The 16427-nt window shown below is 53.8% G+C and overlaps 2 protein-coding genes and 1 long non-coding RNA gene across 3 annotated transcripts in view; 1 reads left to right on the plus strand and 2 right to left on the minus strand.

Annotated features, from left to right (window-relative positions):
- LOC128088665 (disintegrin and metalloproteinase domain-containing protein 9-like) overlaps window positions 1–16427 on the plus strand; it is a 20359-nt gene continuing 3932 nt past the window's right edge. The window contains exons 1-15 of the mRNA XM_052699420.1: window positions 1–138; window positions 296–360; window positions 440–518; window positions 645–721; window positions 1801–1987; window positions 3224–3298; window positions 4217–4288; window positions 5757–5926; window positions 6623–6698; window positions 7550–7704; window positions 8379–8547; window positions 10092–10181; window positions 10838–11030; window positions 13659–13764; window positions 15514–15697. Coding sequence (XP_052555380.1) covers window positions 16–138; window positions 296–360; window positions 440–518; window positions 645–721; window positions 1801–1987; window positions 3224–3298; window positions 4217–4288; window positions 5757–5926; window positions 6623–6698; window positions 7550–7704; window positions 8379–8547; window positions 10092–10181; window positions 10838–11030; window positions 13659–13764; window positions 15514–15697 — 1821 coding nt within the window. The 5' untranslated portion in view covers window positions 1–15. The remainder of the gene's footprint in view (window positions 139–295; window positions 361–439; window positions 519–644; window positions 722–1800; window positions 1988–3223; window positions 3299–4216; window positions 4289–5756; window positions 5927–6622; window positions 6699–7549; window positions 7705–8378; window positions 8548–10091; window positions 10182–10837; window positions 11031–13658; window positions 13765–15513; window positions 15698–16427) is intronic.
- LOC128088670 (uncharacterized) lies at window positions 8522–11436 on the minus strand. The gene is made up of 3 exons (XR_008210330.1): window positions 11137–11436; window positions 10871–11017; window positions 8522–10150 (listed from the first exon to the last, which is right to left on the minus strand). It is a non-coding gene; the product is annotated as an uncharacterized LOC128088670 (long non-coding RNA).
- LOC128088628 (uncharacterized) overlaps window positions 11680–16427 on the minus strand; it is a 21246-nt gene continuing 16498 nt past the window's right edge. Inside the window, exon 3 of the mRNA XM_052699363.1 lies at window positions 11680–12077. Within this exon, the coding sequence (XP_052555323.1) occupies window positions 11752–12077 (326 nt within the window). The 3' untranslated portion in view covers window positions 11680–11751. The remainder of the gene's footprint in view (window positions 12078–16427) is intronic.

Consider the following 16427-nt stretch of genomic DNA (forward strand, 5'->3'; position numbering starts at 1 on the left):
AGGGGAGGGGAGGGAATGCTTCCCACCTTGGTCCCCAATGCAGAACCTCTTCCAGGCTTTAGCAGAGCATCGAGGGTCATCTACTCCGAAGTGATGGTGCCAAGGCAGCTGGAGCCGAGGCACGGGGCGGCCACGCAGGTCAGGAGCTTTGGGGAATGATGTTGGGAAGCATATTTCAGAGCTGGGATGCCAAAGAGAGGGGTTTCCTCTCCAAACCAACCTCCAGATGGGGTTTCCTCAAGGGGAGGTGGTTGGAATGAAGCGGTGCGAACGCGCTGTGCTTTGGGTGTTTCAGGACGACGTGGCCTATTTAATCGTGGCAGAGGGAAGCTACCACGTCGTCCATCTGACTCGGGCAAAGTAAGGCTCTGCCTCCTCCCCTGCCACCTCCAAGTGGGCCCCCTATGGGGTCCGCTTGAATTTCTGCTTTGCCTTACAGAAATCTGGTAGCCAAGGAGCTCCCGGTTTACACATACGGCCCCAGGGGAGAGCTGATCACCGAGTTCCCCTACATCCAGGTGCAGGGAAATTGAGGAACCCCCAAAACATCCTCCCCTCAATTCACCATGAACCCAAAGACTCCACGCTGCGACTTTCACATCTCTTTTTATGGATGCATTTCTGAGCTGGCTTGTACCTTGCAGGACGACTGCTTCTATGAGGGCTTTGTGGAAGGGTCGCCGGGCTCCATCGTGGCCCTCAGCACCTGCTATGGGATCAGGTAGGGCCGTGCACTGAGCAATGCGTTGTAGATTTCAGTGTGGGATCAGGTAGGGCTGTGCACTGAGCAATGCATTGTAGATTTCAGTGTGGGATCAGGTAGGGCTGTGCACTGAGCAATGCGTTGTAGATTTCAGTGTGGGATCAGGTAGGGCTGTGCACTGAGCAATGCGTTGTAGATTTCAGTGTGGGATCAGGTAGGGCTGTGCACTGAGCAATGTGTTGTAGATTTCAGTGTGGGATCAGGTAGGGCTGAGCACTGAGCAATGTGTTGTAGATTTCAGTGTGGGATCAGGTAGGGCCACGTGCTGAGCAATGCATCGTGGATTTTTGGGATGTAAATGCAGAGAGATCCTGCTTAGCCACAGCACAGAATCGGTGTGGAAATAAGCAGCCTAAAGATGGAACCCCCCCCCCCCCCCCCCATGAGATGGATTTGATGATCCTTATGGGCCCCTTCCAAGTCAGGATATTCCACGATTCTGTGATTCTCTGAGCAACGTACATTGTTCATCTGCGGCTTTTTAGCTCTTCCCCAAAGCCTTGATTGCTCTTTCAAGGACATCTCACGTCCCCCTGACGCTGGGCATGACGCTCTTTGTACCTCCTCACTGGATCCCTGCCTACAGGTTCACAGAATCGTCGAATCACAGAATCGTTCCGGTTGGAGAAGACCTCCAACATCCCCAACCCATCCCCACCAATGACCCCAACCCTCAATTCCACACCCCCGTGGTTCTGAACACCCCCGAGGACGGTGATCCCCCCCCCCGGGCAGATGCATCGATGCATCACCACTCTTTGGAGAAGGAATTATCCCTAATACCCAACCTGACCGTCACCCTATCGCTGTTACCTGGGAGCAGAGGCCGACCTCCCCCTCTCTGCAACCTCCTTTCAGTGCTACCAAGGACGTTTTTCTCATTCCATCCTTCCCAACAGAGTGCGGACTGTTGGGGTTTCTGTCTGACGGCCCCAAGCCCTCGGGACGGGCCACCCTTCCAGCCCTTGGCTTCTTCTTCCCTTTGCTAACCGATTTCAGAAGCCAAGCTTCTCACCTCTCTCTATCCGAACGCCCAGAGGAATTCTGCAGATCGGGGACCTGCAGTACGAGGTGCAGCCGGTGCAGAACTCCTCCACGTTCCAGCACCTCATCTATCGCACAGAGCCAGCAGAGGGCTGGGTCCCACCGTGCCAGCTGCCCACGGAACAGCCAGCCAAGGATGGAGACCACACCAACGGGAGCAGGGCAATGCTCAGCGTGGAGGTACGGGCGCTCCGTCAGCTCGGCTCAGCACCACGCAGGGTTCAGAGCCACGTGGGTTATGTGAAAGGTTGGGTTTTATGAGCATCAGGGGGTGCATCTGTGCTGCACTGCCCCGGTTTGCTCACATCACATGGGAAGAACACATTACACAAACAGTCTGCCACTTCTCTGCCGGTCAGAAACGTCCATCCCACGTTTCTCAGAGGAAATCAGTTTGTTCTCCGTCTTCTGATGTTGCTCAAGTCCCCGTTTTCAGAAGGAGAAAGAGCAATTATTTGCTTTGTCGGTGCTTTCTGGGGCTGGTGAGGACGTTTGTCATCGCTGTCCGTTGTGTCAGCAGAGCTGAGACGCAGTGTCATTCCTGCACCTGTGAGCAGGAACTGCTGGCAGCTCCAGCAATGCCAGCACGTTGTGATTGCATTTGGGGCAAGAAATCAGGAGGGAAACGGTCCAGTGCTTTGATTGCATTCAAGCCCTGCAGATCACACTGCAGCACTCCAGAACACACAAGGATTTTCCACCTCCCAAAAGCAAAACTTTGAACCCAAAGATGCCATCCTGGGCTCAGGACGTCCCCATGGTGAGGCGACGCTTTGCAGGGGTGGGATGTTGCTGCCATCGAGGCTGCTGTTGGACTGGATGGCATTGAAGGTCTGTTGCAACATGGATGATGCTGCGATTCTACGCCACGCGCGGAAGATCACGCATTGACCAGTTGCTGTCAGCAATTCATGTACAAAATGCAGAAGCCCAAGGCTGAGAGCACCTGCCATCGATAGGCTCCCGCTGCTGTGACGTGTTGATGCTCTGGGGACATCAAAGCCCAACAGAACGAAGCAAGAGCCATTCCAGTGCCTTTCCAGTGCCTGGAGCTTCAGTCCAGGAGCGCTTGGAGTCTTACAGCAAGGAGCTGCTGGCCTCCTGCTGTTTGATGGGCAGAGCACAGCTCTGGTGCAGAACAGCTTTTTGGTGCTGCATTTCACGGTCTGAGCGATAGGAAAATCATGCAAAAGTTGAACACGAGCAATGACACCCAATCTACGACCACATTCTGTCTCTGAATCTCTCTGTTCCGTCCCTGATTACTCACTGCACTCATTAATGCTTTTTCCATCTCTATCACGTAGTCTCTGCGTTCTCGTGCTCACCAGGGAAATCCTGCACTTGGTTCTGCAAAGCTTCGGAGCCCTGGGCAGCCCCTGATAGGCGATTTGTGTCATTTCTTCCCTCTTCCAGGAGGTGCCCGGTTTCGAGATGCTGCCCATGTCCACCAGATACCTGGAATTAGCTCTGGTCACCAACAAGGAGCTGGTGAGCGCCAGGTGCCATTGCCACGGTGCTTTGCTACGGCCGTTGTGTCGGAGGCACCGAACGCTTCCCCTGAAAACAGGGCACGTGGTGCCACGCTGTCCGTAGAGAAGAACCCCGTCGTTCACGTGCAGCCGACCCAAGCACTTCTTTAGGCAGCGTGCAATGCTGTAATCAGAGGCTGAGAGAGAAGGAATGGTTTTAAAACAAGTGCTGGGGGCTGGCTGCTGTAACGCGCTCAGGGACGGATCCGAGCGGTGCTTTCGGGGTTCATCTGAGCACTTGAGAATGATGCTCGTATTTATCGGAACGTAACGATGTGTCAAAGAGTCCTATGGGAATGCAGGTCCTGGAAAGGGCTTTGTTTAACAGAGGCTATTGCAAGCAAGCACACCTTTCCCTGCGTCGTGTTACTGAACGAGCAGGTTCCTGTCTATGCCAAAAGTTGTCTTCCCGAAACAACAGAGCCTCAGTGGGGTGGCAAACCCCACCCTGTGGGTCACAGAATCACAAAGACTGGAACAGGCCTCCACGATCCCCAAGCCCAAGCTCAACCCATCCCATCCCATCCTTCTGTGGCACATCCCCATTAAACGTGGAGGTTGGTGGCCCTGCATGTGGCAGGGGGGGTTGGAGGTTCATGATCCTTGAGGTCCCGTCCAACCCTGGCCATTCTGTGATCTGTGATCCCTATGGTTCTGGAACCCCTCCAGTGACCTCCAGCTCCCTGGGCAGCTGTGCAGCGCGCCACCAGCTCGCATCCTTCCCGTGTTGTTACTTTCTGATCCAGGTCTGCGTCCCTTCGTGCCGTATTCAGTGCATCTTTGCACATCTGCACAGCCGGGAAGCAGCTGAGGGGGGATCTGTGGGGCTTCCTGTTTGCACCCCGAGGCCGTAACTTCATCTCTGCTCCCCTTCCAGTTCAAAGCCAACAGACACAACGAGACCCTGATGCTGCACCTCTTCATTTCCATCAGCAACATCCTGAACACGGTGAGTTCCCATGGGAGAACGCCAGCAGCGCTCGGTGCCAAGCCAGGACTTGGGGAAGGAATGGCTGCTGTGTCTGCAAACACTGCCAGGCAGCAATGAGCTCCCGAATGATGTAAAACCCAATTCCATGGCTAAAAAATTGCTTCAAGTGTGAGGGAAGCCAATTGAGAAATAATTGTGAAATTATCCCCTTCAAGCTGCTCGATGGAATATGCATTATCGGTGCTAAATGCTTCCTGGTAGCTCATTATATTCTCCCTCTCTCTTCATTATCTTGCTTTGAACCTCTGGAAAGAACATTGATGGGGCACTGGGGCGGCAGCCACAAGCTCAGTCACTCCAGGCTGGGCAGAAAGCCCTCCTGCATTACCATCATGCAGGAAAACAAACACGGCGCTCAGCCACCAGCGCTTGGCTCTGGATCTTTGGCTGCTGAGCCAGTTCCAGAGAGAGGCAGGAGGCAGGATGATGGGATCGCAGACGCCTGAAGTTGGAATAGGAAGCACAGAGCTGTCTAGGTTGGCCAAGACCTCCCAGCTCACCCTGCCCAACATCACAACGATGTGTGCTCAGGTGGGCAAGAGGGCCAGCGGCAGCCTGGGCTGCATGAGGAATGGCCAGCAGAGCAGGGAGGGGAGCATCCCCTGCACTCAGCTCTGCTGAGGCCGCACCTCGAGTGCTGGGTTCAGATTTGGGCTCCTCACTGCAGGAAAGATGTTGAGGCCCTGCAGCGTGCAGAGAAGGGCAGCGAAATGGGGAGGGGTGTGGAGCACAGGGCTGCTGAGGAGCGGCTGAGGGAGCTGGGAGTGGTGAGGGTGAGAAGAGGAGCTCAGGGGAGACCTGACTGCACTCTGCAACTGCGTGGAGGGAGGCTGTGGTGTCAAAGGGCCTGGCCTCTTCTCCCAGGCAAATAGCAGGAGCCGAGGAAATGGCAAGGAGTTGTATCAGAGGAGGTTTAGGTTGGACATGAGGCAGAACTGTTTCTCTCAGTGCTCAGGCGCTGCAATGGCTGCACAGGGAGGTGGGGGAGTCGCCGTCCCTGGCAGCGTTCAGGAGGCGCCTGGATGAGGAGCTGCGAGATGATTTGGTGCTGGTGGTGGCGATGGTGAGGAGGAGACGGTTGGACCGGATGATCTTACAGGTCGTTTCCAACCTTGTGATTCCATGATCCTATGATCCTATGATTCTATGATCCTATGATTCGATGATCCTATGATTCTATGATTCTATAACTCTATGATTCGATGACTCTATGACCTAGCGAATCCCAGCACCAAACCACATCCCTTGGAGCCACGTCCCAAACACCTCCAGAGTTGGGGACGCCCCCACCACCCAGCAGCCCGTTCCAACGCTCGGTGGCCCTTTCTAGGGTGAACTTCTTCCAAACCTCCACCCTCACCTCCCCCTGGTGCGACTTGAGGCCGTTTCCTACCCACACATCAACCCAAGCTCTTGCCGCCCGCAGGTCTACAGGAGCATGAAGCTGCAGGTCGTCCTCAGCGCGGTGGAGATGTGGACCTCAGAGGACCAGGTTGCGGCCAGGCAGAGTTTGTCCCAGACGCTGCGGTCCTTCAGCAGCTGGTGCCAGCAGGATGCTGCAGATCGCCTCGGCTACGACCACGTGGAGCTGCTGCTGTAAGGGTGGCTTCTTCCCCAGCCTTCCTAATTCCTGCCCCTTCGTGCTCATTTGTCCTGGCCGTATCTTACAAGAGAAGATTTTCCAGCTTAGCCCGTGCTATTAATCAGCACGCATTTGCCATGCAAACTGGTACGCAGAGGATTTTAATTTCGTTGCCCCTCCTTTTCCTTGTCCTCTTTTATGGCTTCCCACAGATCCATACACGTAGCGTACATCTTCCTTCCAATTCCACTACAGTTGTCCGTAACTGAATTATTATAATCTCATAGGCAGACTGGCCGTTCATTTTTTAGACTCACTGACCCGTTCTCAGGTGGTTTACAGCCCAATATTTGAATTAAAGCTTTGGATGGGGGGGAATCAGAGCTCAGCCTGCAAGCTGTTCAAACACTTTGTTTGCTTTTTTTTTTAAGACCTCTCACTTTGCTCCCGTTTTGACTTCTTTCTGCAAGGAAAAAAATCATATTAAGACACACGTTGTGTCTGTATCTGCGGTCACTCAGCAGAGAAGGGAAGCCACACAGCCAGCCCAAGTGCTGGCATGGAGCTGAAAGGATGCCCATGGATTTTGCTTTCAGAAAGAAGATCCTTGCTACCTGGCAGCTGTCATTTTCCAGCTGCAGCCCCAGCAATGCATCCTGTAGCTGTGATGAATTTATAGGTTCTCTAATGCCCAAACCTCTCTGCTGCAGCGGTGAGCACTACAAGGAGTGGGGCTTTACCTGGAAGGGGGCGGTGTGCCAGCCCAACTCCGTCGGCGTCGTCTCGGTAAGGAGAGGCCTCCCAGACCATAATATTCCCCCCGTAAACCGTACTCCTATGCAGTACTTACAGTTCCACAGAATGATCAAATCATGGAATCATTCAGGTTGGAAAAGACCTCCAAGATCCCCGTCCTCAACCCCAACCCATCACTGCCACTAAATCACCTTCATCAGTGCCACATCTTTGTCATCCACAGTCCATCAGTGCCACATCTCCAGGGTCCAAAGTCCCTCAGTGCCACATCTTTGTGACCCACAGCTCCTCAGTGCCACATCTTTGTGACCCACAGTCCCTCAGTGCCACATCTCTGTGACCTGCAGTCCCTCAGAGCCACATCTTTGTGACCCACAGTCCCTCAGTGCCACATCTTTGTCATCCACAGTCCCTCAGTGCCACATCTCCAGGGTCCAAAGTCCCTCAGTGCCACATCTCTGTGACCTGCAGTCCCTCAGAGCCACATCTTTGTGACCCACAGTCCCTTTATGCCACATCTCCATCATCCACAGTCCCTCAGTGCCACATCTCCATCATCCACAATCCCTTAGTGCCACATCTCCATCATCCACAGTCCCTCAGTGCCACATCTCCGTGACCCACAGTCCCTCAGTGCCACATCTTTGTGACCCGCAGTCCCTTTATGCCACATCTCCATGGTCCACAGTCCCCCAGAGCCACATCTCCAGGGCAGATGCCCCCACCACCTCCTGTGCATTCTGTGCCAACGCCTGGCCCCTCATTTGGAGAAGAGTTCCCAGCTGGCACAAATTTCACATTGCTGGAAGCCTGGCTCTGAGCATCTCTGCACCCACGCCCTCTGCTCAAGAAGGCACCGACTTGTGCTTGTTCTCCTGCAGTTCTCTGGCCAAGACACCGTCCAAAACGCGATGACCCTGGCGCACATGATGGGCCACAGCTTGGGCTTCAGCCACGACGACGGGAAACAATTCCAGCACAAATCCTGCGACTGCAACTGCACCCACAGGGGCTGCATCATGGGATTACGCCCAGGGTGAGTGAGCGAAGCCTGGCTCTCCCTCCGTTGCTTCGGGTGGGATTTGGGTGCTCGCCTTCTGCTGCCCACCTTCAAGTGCCTGCTGGGGTTGTGCAGGGGCTGTGGCTGCTGTAGATAAGACAGGAGATCCCAGCTCTCCCTGAGACACACAGTCACACAAACTCCTCTTCTTGCCTTCCGCTGGTGATGCAATAACTGTCTGTCCATTTTCCACCTGCTTCCTCCAAGTGCTGCTCACAGCTGGGTGAGTATCTCAGAACCAAGGGTGGGAAACATCTCCAAGATCATCCAGTCCAGCCATCTACCAACACAACCCCACCAAACCGTGGCCCTCGGTGCCACATCTGCACATGCACATCTTCCAGAAAGTCACCTTGCACGTGGCAGGAGATGCTCCTTCCCCCCTCTCTCTTGTTGCAGGACCATAATGTAGAAAAACCGTTCCGCTGATTAACTAAAATCACCCGAAATGCGTTTCAGAGGGAGCCATCAGCACTCCTGCTTCTGCTTATGGTGGGGTAAAGACCTCAGCAAGTCGGGGAACTGCATTTCATGGCCCTCTGCTCCTTCAGCTTTCACCATCATCCATTGGAACAGCAACCTCTTTGAGTCCACCAAGTATACGTAGGTGATATAACACACATATCATCTTTTTTCTTTTCTTCTTGCAGATCTTGCTTGGCATTCAGTAACTGCACTCTGAAGGAATATTACGAGGAAGTCATAAGAAAAAACAAACCTTGCCTGCTCAACATACCGCCTTTAAAACCGTCCCTTTCTGAACACTGCGGCAACGGCGTCCTGGAGAGAGGAGAGCAGTGCGACTGCGGCAAAGACAAGGTGAGCAGCTCGGCGTTTCGCCACGATCTGCACGGCAGAATGGCACTGCAAAACCTGCAGTGTCCTGGCAATTATAAAAGCCAATGATCAGCAAAGGGAGGGTTTTCAGGCAGGTTTCAGGGGGGCTCTGCGGGAAGGACGCGTCTTTGCATCCGAGCTGCTCTGTGTACAGGCAGATTATCGCCACTCGCCGTCTTCCTGCCTGCAAAATAAGAGCTTTTCTGTTTCCATTCTCTTTTTTCTATTGCATTTATGCTAAAGTCAATGGAAGAAGCACTTCCATCCTGTCGGTGTATCTCCACGGCTGTCACCCATGCGGTTGCAGCACTTCAGCAAGGCTGAATTTGCCAGCAAAATCTCGCATGCAACCCGTGGAGCTGCCATTTGTGCCCCTCCATCAAAACGCAGCCTTCACCCTGACGTGTCCCCATGTGCACTGGATGTGGGCATGGGCAGAACGCCCTGCACCTCACTGCTGAGGGCTCTGCTCCAGGAAAAGCCGCCTCCTGCCTGCAGAGCCCTGCTGGCTGCTGCCAGAGCTCTTCTCCTCCATCAGACATGGGGTCAAGCACGCCAACCACGAGCTTCCTTCCACTACAGCTCCTTTTGCCCCTCTGTTTTCCACCTCCCACGCCTGTTCCACCCTAATCCACCTTCACTTCTCTCCACCTTTGGTCTTGCCTCCAAGCCACCCCTTCAGAACCCCCCCAGAACATCCCATAAAGAGTCTTAACAACATCTTACCTTCCCTCTAAAACAACACATTACTCGTCTGGCCTCTCCAGGTCACCTAAAGTTCTCTGCCAGCAATTTGGGAGCTGTGGTCTTTGCAAAAAGCCCCATTATTCCATCTTCCTCCGGGTTTGTGTACCTGTGTAATAATAAGAACCCTTTACTGTTTCCAAATCCCCTCCTTAAGCTAAAAATTGCTTTGTAAGGAGAGCTAAAGAGAAGATATCTCTTTTTCAAGGATACTCCAGGTATCCTTAAAATCAACTCGTTAACTTTGTTTATGGGACAAAGTTTGGGGTCACGGAATCACGGAACCATTAAGGTTGGAAAACGACACTAAGATCATGGAGTCCATCAGCGCTGACATCAAGAAGGATTTGGAGAGTTTGGAATTTTGAGGTGAATTATAGGTGGAAGAGTTGAAAAAGGGAAGGAAGGAAAGGGCAAAAGAAGGGGAGAATGACAGAAAGGGAGAATGAGCTCTCCTGTCATCTCAGAGGGGTTTCCAAGCACCCTGGAAGCACCAAGGAACCCATTCTTAGAGCAGCGCTGTGCGGTGTGCAGGTTGGCTGATGAGCGGAGATGAGATGGCAGTGTTCATCTCGAGGGAAAAATGGGAATTGTTTCAGCATTGTTGACACGAGGTGTCCTTCCCTGTGCCAGAGAACTGCAGCGAGCCCAAGTGCTTGAAGAGCAGCAGAAAAGAGCAGGCTTCTCCCTCCCATAAATTCCTCTGATTACACGATCCTTTATGCTGGAGGTGTCCTGATAAGAAACTAAAGCCACAGCCTTCTGGTGTGGTTTACTTCCAGGCATGCCTCAACGAACGATGCTGCTCCTCCAACTGCCGGCTCGCCCCAGGAGCTTCCTGCTACAGAGGAGAATGCTGCCACAAGTGCCGGGTGAGCCACGGCACGAGCACTGCCACTGCACTCACAGTGCAGGGGAACCAATGTTTGCTTCTTTCTCTCCCTTCCCTTCCCTTCCCTTCCCTTCCCTTCCCTTCCCTTCCCTTCCCTTCCCTTCCCTTCCCTTCCCTTCCCTTCCCTTCCCTTCCCTTCCCTTCCCTTCCCTTCCCTTCCCTTCCCTTCCCTTCCCTTCCCTTCCCTTCCCTTCCCTTCCCTTCCCTTCCCTTCCCTTCCCTTCCCTTCCCTTCCCTTCCCTTCCCTTCCCTTCCCTTCCTTCCCTTCCCTTCCCTTCCCTTCCCTTCCCTTCCCTTCCCTTCCCTTCCCTTCCCTTCCCTTCCCTTCCCTTCCCTTCCCTTCCCTTCCCTTCCCTTCCCTTCCCTTCCCTTCCCTTCCCTTCCCTTCCCTTCCCTTCCCTTTTCCCTTCCCTTCCCTTCCCTTCCCTTCCCTTCCCTTCCCTTCCCTTCCCTTCCCTTCCCTTCCCTTCCCTTCCCTTCCCTTCCCTTCCCTTCCCTTCCCTTCCCTTCCCTTCCCTTCCCTTCCCTTCCCTTCCCTTCCCTTCCCTTCCCTTCCCTTCCCTTCCCTTCCCTTCCCTTCCCTTCCCTTCCCTTCCCTCCTTTTCCATCCCCTCCCCTCCCTTCCCCTTTTCACAGTTTCAGCCAGCAGGAAAAATCTGCAGAGCGCACCAGAGCGAGTGTGATCTGCCAGAGTACTGCAATGGCAACTCAGCCAGCTGCCCTGTGGATGTGTTTAAGCAAGATGGAACTCCATGTGGCAACAACAACCACTGCTACGAAGGGCAGTGCCACAGCCACGAGGCGCAGTGCAAGGCTCTGTTTGGCAAAGGCAAGTTAATAACTGACATAAGGAATCAGCAAATCCTCCCATGTGGAATTAGCTCTCGCCTTAGAAATGCTTCAGCATTTAGGCATCAGTATGGGCTTGGGCTGACCTGCCAGAAAGGAGGGAGCTCTGTGGAGAAGGACCTGGGGGTCCTGGTGACCAGCAGGGTGATCATGAGCCAGCAGCGTGCCCCCGTGGCCAAGAGAGCTGTTGGTGTCCTGGTTGGCCAATGGTGGACCAGCAGCTGACCATGAGGCAGCAGTGTGCCCTGGTGGCCAAGAAGGCCAATGGGGTCCTGGTTGGTCAACCGTTGGCTGCAGGCAGATCGCAGACTATAGAATCATGGAATCATAGAATCATAGAATCATAGGATCATAGAATCATAGAATCATAGGATCATAGAATCATGGAATCATAGAATCATGGAATCATGGAATCATAGGATCATAGAATCATGGAATCTTGGAATCATAGAATCATAGAATCATAGAATCATAGAATCATGGAATCATAGAATCATGGAATCATAGAATCATAGAATCATAGGATCATAGAATCCTAGAATCATAGAATCATGGAATCATGGAATCATAGAATCATAGAATCATGGAATCATAGAATCATAGAATCATAGGATCATAGAATCATAGAATCATAGGATCATAGGATCATAGGATCATAGGATCATAGAATCATAGAATCATAGAATCATAGAATCATAGAATCACCAAGGTTGGAAAAGACCTCCAAGCTCCCCCAGTCCAACCGTTCCCCCATTCCCAACAGCTCCCACCAAACCCCGTCCCTCAGCACAGCATCCAGCCTTGCCTTGAACACCCCCAGGCTCGGTGCCTCCCCACCTCCCTGGGCATCCATTGCAGTGCCTGACCACCCTTTCTGACAAGCAATACTTCCTCGTGTCCAGCCTGAATCTCCCCTGCCGCAGCTTGAAGCCATTCCCTCTGCTCCCATCACTGATGGCACGAGAGCAGAGGCCGACCCCCAGCTCCCTGCAGCCTCCCTTCAGGAAGTTATAGAGAGCAATGAGGTCTCCCCTGAGCCTCCTCTTCTCCAGGCTGAACATTCCCAGCTCCTTCAGCCTCTCCTCACCAGCCCTGTGCTCCAGACCTCTCACAGCTCTGTTGCCCTCCTTTGAACACGTTCCAGGGCCTCAATATCTTTCCTGCAGTGAGGAGCCCAAAACTGAACCCAGCACTCGAGGTGCGGCCTCACCAGAGCTGAGTACACACTATCAGTGCGCCCTGGAGGCCAAGAAGGCCAGCTGGGATGCACAGAGTGTGGGCAGCAGGACGGGGAGGTGCTCCTTCCCTCTGCTCTGCCCTGGGGGGGCACACTTGGAGTACTGCACCCAGTGCTGGGCTGCCCAGCTCCAGGTAGAAAGGGAACTGCTGGGGAGAGCCTGGTGAGGGTGCAGAGATGGTGGGGGCCTGGAGCAGCTCGTGGTGGGGACAGGCTGAGCGCCCTGGGGCTGAGCACCTGGGGGAGAGGAGACAAGAGGGAATTATTACAGAATACTTTTGAAATGCCCCGGGCTTTTATAACAGTAGCTACACCGCTACACAGGTGAAACAACACACATTTAAAGGCAGTATAAGATATCTGTTTACAACAGTCAGGGCAGCAGAAACGTGGTTCCCTCAGGCATCAGCTGCTGCAGTGCTGCTTAGGTGCATCTCGCGCTCAGTGGGACAAGGGAATGGCACTTCTAGTAATGAAGAACCAGAAATAAACGCACGATGGTAACAGCCATCGAAACCCTTCTGACGCAGCTGAAAGCAGCAGCGCTCTCAATTTGCGCATCTGCATTTCCCCCAGTTTTAACTGGAAACGCAGCGCATGCCCACATCCTCTTTGAGGCTCTCTCAGTTCTGTAGGAAGTAGCAGACTTCCCCAGGTCACGTCCCAAGGCCGTGGCACAGCACATGCTCTCCGCACTTCCTCCTCACCGACAGCAGCAGCGACCACCAGGACTCGAGCTGTCGGTTTCGCTATGAGCACACGCAAGCCTTCTGCAAACAAAGCCACATTCCTCCCTGCTCTGCCACATCTACAAAAAGTTTGGAGTCTGCAGAGCCACAAACATTGCCCACAAAGGCAGCAGCGTTGGCCACGCTGTAGGCAACGCTTGGTGAATATGAGGATGAAAAACTGGGGGCTCCCCGGGTTGGAAGTGGTTCTGTCTTGCTGAAACCCAACTCTGGGAGTTGTTTCTGACGTCTGACCAGAATCCTTCCTGTTAATACAGAGCATAACGGTAGGGATTCTGGTTTCAGGGTAAATCTAAGGTACACTGGCACATTTGTTTTAATGACAAAGAAAAAGAAAAAGAAAGAAAGAAAGAAAGAAGTAGGCTTTGGAGAGATTTACAGTCTTTATCCCAATCTTCCACTCCAGATTATTCCAGACAAATGAGCGTGGTCCGTTCTCTGACCATTGATTGTTCCCTTGCAGCAAATCTCTCCCCCTCGCCACTTCATTACAGCCCAAAAGAGGAAAACAAGACACACACACAAACAGAATCCATGAAACACATCGGGCCATCAGAACACCCACAGAAACCATCGGGAGTTGCCTCACCACAGCAATCTCCTCCTTTCTCCCACTCCGCAGCCGCCCGCCGTGCCCCACTGAGCTGCTTCAGGGACGTGAACGAGCGAGGGGACCGCAGTGGGAACTGCGGCTGGAACGGCACGCACTACACCAAGTGCCTGGAGGGGTGAGCAGTGCGGTGACGGAGCGTGGGCATAGAATCATAGGATCATAGAATTACAAGGTTGGAAACGACCTGTAAGATCATCCGGTCCAACCGTCTCCTCCTCACCATCGCCACCACCAGCACCAAATCATCTCACAGCTCCTCATCCAGGCGCCTCCTGAACGCTGCCAGGGACGGCGACTCCCCCACCTCCCTGTGCAGCCATTGCAGCGCCTGAGCACTGAGAGAAACAGTTCTGCCTCATGTCCAACCTAAACCTCCTCTGCTGCAACTTGCGGCCATTTCCTCGGCTCCTGCTATTTGCCTGGGAGGAGAGGCCAGGCCCTTTGACATCACAGCCTCCCTCCACGCAGTTGCAGAGTGCAGTCAGGTCTCCCCTGAGCTCCTCTTCTCACCCTCACCACTCCCAGCTCCCTCAGCCGCTCCTCAGCAGCCCTGTGCTCCACACCCCTCCCCATTTCGCTGCCCTTCTCTGCACGCTGCAGGGCCTCAACATCTTTCCTGCAGTGAGGAGCCCAAAACTGAACCCAGCACTCGAGGTGCGGCCTCAGCAGAGCTGAGTGCAGGGGATGCTCCCCTCCCTGCTCTGCTGGCCATTCCTCATGCAGCCCAGGCTGCCGCTGGCCCTCTTGCCCACCTGTGCACACTGCTGGCTCCTGTTCAGCCCAGCACCAACCAACAGCTCCAGCTCCCTTTCCTCTCCACACTCACAGCCGCTCATCCCCAAGCCTGTAACGCTGCATGAGGTTGTTGTGGCCAAAGTGCTGGTGGCATCGCCACCAGAGGCACTCAGACCCTTTCCTGAGAGAGATTCAGCCTCATTTGTCGCTGGGATTTGGGCACAAAAGGTTTCCAGCTTTCCTTTTCCAAGGGGTCAACTGGCTGCACCGCGTTTTCCTTTTCCGTTTGATAAGCTCTTCTCCAACCACCCCCCCCCTCCCCCCCCCCCGTTGTTTTTTTTTTCCACCTTTAGTGCTATTTCCTTTCAGCATCGCCACCATTTGCAGCTCTGGTCAGTCAGTATGTCCTGAAAGCACACCTTGAGGGACAGCCCTGGAGAGGACACTGTCCTGCACAGCGCTGTCCTCCGCCTTTCAGCACATCACTCCCCAAGCTTTCCTTCCCATCCCCGTCCTGTGCGATTTGATCAGGACAACGGTTCGAGACCAAGGAGATCTGCCTATGTTGGGGATCTTCCCCGTGCCCAGAGGTGGCTCCTCTGCCCACAGCGGGGGGTTGGAAGCAGATGATTTCAAGGTCCTTCCAACTCAAGGCATTCGGTGATTCTTTGCCTACCTTGCCTTCCTTCATGCTTGCACTTTGGTGTTTCACCAGCAACTGGGACACTGCTGTCATTGGAGCAGGCACCAGAATGAAAATTCATCATTCAGCCTACTTTTCATGCTGAGCACTGCACAAGCAGAACTCGAGCTTCACTCTGGCCAACCTCTGGCCACAGAGATGAGCTTCGGAGGAACGATACCTAAATCCTCCCAGCAGAAATATCAGTATTTCTCATGCTTTATAAAAAAAAAAACAGGTGAAAGGTACGAAAAGCAAGGCTCAAAACAAGGGGGAAGCATCTCTGCGACTTCTTGAAAGCTCCCCAAGGGCTGAGCCTGCCTGGCCCAAGGCACCAGCACCAGCCGGCAGGAGGGTCTGTGTCAACACCAGCACGGATCACTGCGCCCTCTGACGTCCCTGCAGACCTTGCAGCAGCCTGTCTGTCTGTCTGTCTGTCCATCTCAGGAACATCCTGTGCGGGAGAGTGCAGTGCACTAACATCAAAAGAGTGCCAGTCCGGCAAGACGGCGAGACCGTGGTCCAGACCTTCCTGAACAACCAGCTCTGCTGGGGGCTCGAGTTCCACCTGCCTTTCGACACGCCTGACGACGGCTCGGTGAAGGACGGCACGTCGTGTGGCACAAACAAGGTACCCACAGACAGCTAGAATAGAGCACGACGGGGGTGAAAGGGAAGGGTTTTCTTCCTAAAGAAAACATTCGTGACCTCTGATGTCAGCCCCCGCCTGTTAAAGCCTCCCTTAGCAGCTGGAAAACAGCAGTGTGTCGTCGTAGCTTTTGTTGTTGGCAGCACACAGCTGTCTTTCCATTAGAAAAGGGAAGTAAAAGACTCTCCGCTCCTTCGGAAGCAGCCAATCAAAGTCAACCTTTCTTTGCTGTGCACACAAAAGCATTGTGAATGTTCTTCCAAGAATAGGACTCATTTCTTCCCTGCGAGGCACTCAGAATGCCAAAGTCCTGTCGAGGCGGTGACGTACTGAAGGAGCATTTCTTGCTACCAGATGGCAGAGAACCGTCCTGAGAAAAACACGCGTGCTGAGTGGCAAGAGAAGGAGCCCTTGGTAGACTTCCCCTTTCAGAAGAGATGGGTCCCATGCCTCTCGCCGCAGTCATCGCAAAACCAATTAATTTGCAAGGCCAAAAGCTGAAAATAAATCTCCTCCTGCCCAGAGGAGACAGCTGTGTGCCTCCTGAAGGTACGAGGAGGCTCCACGTTATTCACTGAGCGCACACCTATGAAGATCAGGGTGGTTGTGAGGGGTCCATCCACAACCCATCCATCCTCCCTGGCCTCGGGCAGGTGCTGAAGGAGGGGTGTGAGCGGAGCGGGCACGTGGGGGGCTTCATACAGGCCATTGG

The sequence above is a fragment of the Tympanuchus pallidicinctus genome, unplaced genomic scaffold (genome assembly GCF_026119805.1).
Source record: "Tympanuchus pallidicinctus isolate F22 unplaced genomic scaffold, pur_lepc_1.0 scaffold36, whole genome shotgun sequence".
NCBI lineage: Eukaryota > Metazoa > Chordata > Aves > Galliformes > Phasianidae > Tympanuchus > Tympanuchus pallidicinctus.